This window comes from Apodemus sylvaticus, chromosome 14 (assembly GCF_947179515.1).
Source record: "Apodemus sylvaticus chromosome 14, mApoSyl1.1, whole genome shotgun sequence".
Taxonomy (NCBI): Eukaryota; Metazoa; Chordata; class Mammalia; order Rodentia; family Muridae; genus Apodemus; species Apodemus sylvaticus.
This window is the reverse complement of record NC_067485.1, coordinates 24,639,276-24,643,606: the sequence shown is the minus strand read 5'-3', so window position 1 is coordinate 24,643,606 and position 4,331 is coordinate 24,639,276. Positions and strand designations below refer to the sequence as shown.

At 46.1% G+C, this 4,331-nt stretch overlaps 1 protein-coding gene across 1 annotated transcript; it reads right to left on the bottom strand.

The window, feature by feature from the left end:
- Positions 1–2,059: 2,059 nt before the first annotated feature.
- LOC127665230 (polyadenylate-binding protein 4-like) lies at positions 2,060–4,069 on the bottom strand. The gene has a single exon (XM_052157666.1). The coding sequence runs from the start codon at positions 4,067–4,069 to the stop codon at positions 2,060–2,062; it is 2,010 nt and encodes a 669-aa protein (XP_052013626.1).
- Positions 4,070–4,331: the final 262 nt, after the last annotated feature.

The window sequence follows — 4,331 nt, the reverse complement described above, 5'->3', positions numbered from 1 at the left end:
AAACACAAACAAGCAAAGGAAATGAATAAAACCACCCACGATCTAAAACTGGAAATAGAAACAATAAAGAAATCAAAGAGACAACCCTGAAGTTAGAAAACCTAGAAAGAGATCAGGAGCCATTGGTGTAAGCATTACCAACAGAATACAAGAGATAGATGAGAGAATCTCAGGTGCAGAAGATACCATAGAAACCATTGACACAACAAAGAAAATGCAAAAAGCAAAAAGCTCCTAAACCAAAACATCCCAGAAATCCAGGACGAAATGAGAAGACCAAACCTAAGGATAATATAGAAGAGAGTGAAGTTTCCAACATAAAGGGTCAGTAAATAACTTCAACAAAATTATAGAAGAAAACTTCCCTAGCTTAAAGAAAAATATGCCCATGAACATACAAGACGCCTACAGAATTCCAAATAAAATCAACTGGACGGACAGTATTACTAATCCAGAGTCAAAATTTTTGACCCAGAATTGTTCCTATCTTAAAGAACTTCAGGGATGAAATGGAGAAGATACTGAAGGAAAGGCAGACCAATAACAAGCCCAACTTGGGATCTATTCCATGCTCAGGCTCCAATCCTGATATTACTGATGCTATAATATGCTTTCAAATGGCAGCCTGGCATGGCTGTTGAGAGGCTGTCCCCTACCAGCAGCTGACTGAGACAGAAGCAGATAGCTGCACTCAACCATTGGACTGAAGTCAGGGACTTCTGTGGTTGAAATAGGATTGAAGGGGAGAGTGAACCTACAGAAGACTAGCAGTCTCAACTAACCCAGACTCCTGAGAGTTCATAGACACTAAGCCACCAACCAGGAGCATACACAGGCTGGTTCAAGGCCCCTAGCACATATATAGCAGAGGGTTGCCTGGTCAGGCTTCAGTGGGAGATATTAATCCTTGAGAGATTTGAGGGCCCATGGAAAGGGGAAGTCTTGTAGAGGGGGGAGTCACCCTCATGGAGACAAGAGGGAGGAGGAATGGGATAAAGTGTGGGGGAGGGGCTAAGGAGGACAACAACTGGAATATGAAAAGATTTCTTGCAAATATTTTCTTTAACATGTAGGACTACTGATTTTAACATCCAAGATAAAACTTGCTAATATGTAAAAACCACCATCTTATAGGTAGATAAATAGATATCGATAGATAGATGTATATATATATATATATATATATGTGTGTGTGTGTGTGTGTGTGTGTGTGTGTGTGTGTATGGTTCATGCATGAATGGAGATGGCAGACTGTGTCAGAATTATTGTCCTTAAATGATGATTTCCAGGTCCACCCATTTTTTTAAAGACAACATAATTTTATTCTTTTTATGACTGATTAAAATTTGTGTATGTTAATTGACATTTAAGGGGGCTTCACATTTTAGCTAATATGAACGATGGTGCAAAAACCATGGTACCCAAGTATTTCTGTGATATAGACTCAAAATCTTTAATCATATACCCAGGAATGGTATGGTTGAATTAATTGCAGTTCCATTTTTACATTCTTTTCAGGGACTGCCAATCTTATTTCAAGGTTGTCTTAGTTAAGGGTTTACCATCTTTAATTCCAGCTCTTGGGAAACAGAGGCAGGCAGGATTTCTGAGTTCAAGGCCATCCTGGTCTACAGAGTGAGTTCCAGGACAGCCAGGGCTACACAGAGAAACCCTGTCTCAAAAAACAAACAAACAAACAAACAAAAAACAAAAATAAAAAAGTAGAAAAAAAAAGTTGTCATCGGAGTCTCAACAGAACCCAGAACTGTTCTTTTAATTGAAAAATTCTGTCGGGCAGTGGTTGTGAATGCCTTTAATGCCAGCACTTGGGAGGCAGAGGCAGGTGGATTCAATAATAAAAATAATAATAATAAATTTGAATAAAAAAAAAACCACAGCAAAACCCTGTCTGGAAAAACAAAATCAAAAACAAAGAAAAAAAGAAAAAAATTCTAGGTACTTCATAATTGACCTTTTGGTACAAAATGACCTATTGAATTTGCAATTTTGTTCTAGGTGTAGATAGAGGTCCACGGTCAAACTAGGACATCTTCAAACCTTATCCGGATGTCATGAGGGGTGATTTGGCTTTTGGCTCTTTTTTTCTTGTTGTAGCAGCAGCAGCGCCCACCTCCTGGGCAGCTTCTTTCTCGGCATCATAAGCCTTAAGGACCTCCACAGCTTCATCCACCTTGGACCGCAGGGACTCGGGGGACTCGAGCATGTGCAGCAGCTCAGAGTTGTCGAGTTCCAGCAGCATCCCAGTAATTTTTGCAGCCAGGTCTGAATGCATCATTTGGATCAGTGGGAACAAACGCTGGCCCAGCATCTGCTTCTGTTCCTCGGGGGGCACCGCGGCCAGCATGGAGGCAGTCAGGGGCTCCTGACCCTGCACTTGGACCCCAGGCTGGGGGACCTGAAGCGGCTGAATGGCAGGATGAGGGCTGTGGACACTGGAGGCATCCTTGTGTGGAGCCACAGCCCCAGGAACAGTGGCAGCAACTGTAACAGGAGGTGCAAGGGTTGGCACAGCCATAGGGACGCCTCCAGATTGGCAGCTGTCAGTCAGCCCTGGCTGGGCAAAACCAGCCCCACCAAAGTGGTCTGGACGCTCAGAACCGACTCTCTGAGTGGTAGTAGGAAGGCCACGAGAGGCCGGAGCATTACCAGTTGGAGCCAGATGTTGAAGAACTGGAGGAGGCCCAGACTGCTGTGGAGCAAGTGGCATTCCTTGGAAGCTTTGAGGTCGCCAGGCTTGCTGCCAGCGTGGATTAGGCCTCCTCTGTGCTAACTGGTTAGGCCTGTAGTATGGAGGTCTTCCCTGCGCCTGTGGAACTTCGGGCACATAGTAGCCCCCAGCTGCGGGCTGGAAGGCATTTTGGAAGGGGTTTGCAGGAACTGCTCTCAACTCAGCCATACGCTGCATATACTGGTTGGTCAGGTGAGCCTTCCGCTCTTCCTTCCCCTGGGCCAGGGCCACATACAGTGGCTTGGAGCCCACAAGTTGTCCATTCATTTCGATGACAGCTTTGGTTGCCTCTTCGGGAGAGGAGAAACAGACAAAGCCAAACCCTTTGCTTCTTCTTCCTTCTACCATTACCTTCACACTGGTGATTGTTCCAAAACGAGAAAACTCTTTCCTCAATTTCTCATCATCAATGGTGTCATCCAAGTTCTTCACGTAGAGATTCACTCCCCGGTACCGATTGATCCTCTCCCGCTTCTGCTGCTCAAATTTCCGTTTTAATTTGGCCTGGCGTTCTACTTTTTTCTGGGCACGGCCTACGAAGATGGCTTTCCCGCCCATTTCTTTTCCATTCATTTCTTCCACAGCCTTGCTGGCGTCTTCGTGTTTCTGGTAACTAACAAAGCCAAAGCCTTTGGACTTCCCACTCGAGTCTCTCATCACCTTGACACTTAGGGTCTTACCAAACTGGCCGAAGAGCTCTTTCAGCGCCCCATCATCCACCTCTTCTCCAAAGTTTTTGATGTAAACGTTGGTGAATTTTTTGGCACCAAGCTCGGCTTCGCGCTCTTGTTGAGACTTGAATCTGCCCACGAACACTTTGCGGTCATTGAGGATCTTGCCGTTCAGCATCTCGATGGCCTTGTCGGCGGCCTCTTGGGTCTCGAAGTGGACAAAGGCATAGCCCTTAGAGCCCTTCTCATCACAAACCACCTTACAGGACATGATGTTTCCAAAGGCAGAGAAAGTGTCGTACAGCGCCTGGTTGTCTATAGATTTGTCCAGGTTCTTGATGAAGACATTTCCCACACCAGCCTTTCTCACAGAGGGATCCCTCTGAGCCCACATGATGCGGATTGGCCTTCCCTTAATCACTTCAAAGTTCATGGTGTCCAAGGCCCTCTCGGCATCAGTTGGCAGCTGGAAGTTGACATAGCCATAACCCAGGGAGCGGCGGGTGAACAAGTCGCGGCAGATCCGGATGGACAGAACAGGCCCTATAGAGCTGAACTTTTCAAACAGCAAGGCTTCGGTGACGTCCGAGTGCAGATCGCCCACATATAAGGAGGCCATCATGGGGTGGGTGCCGGCTTCAGCGTTCATCTCTCCAAACCTCACAGTCCCGAGCCGGTCTAGGAACACTTCTTACAAGACCTACTGCAGGACAAAAGGGGCTCTGAGGCAGGTGGCAACAGCGACGACCCTGGGGAGAGGCTTGAACACAGACGATTCAAGGCAGGACGTCTTGTAATGGACCCTGCAAAAGACCCAAGACAAAAAGCTCTCAAAAACAAATATGACCCTCTCTTGGTTTGTACTCTCTAGCTGTCATGGCTTGGAACTTTAAAATTAATTAGACCGGGAC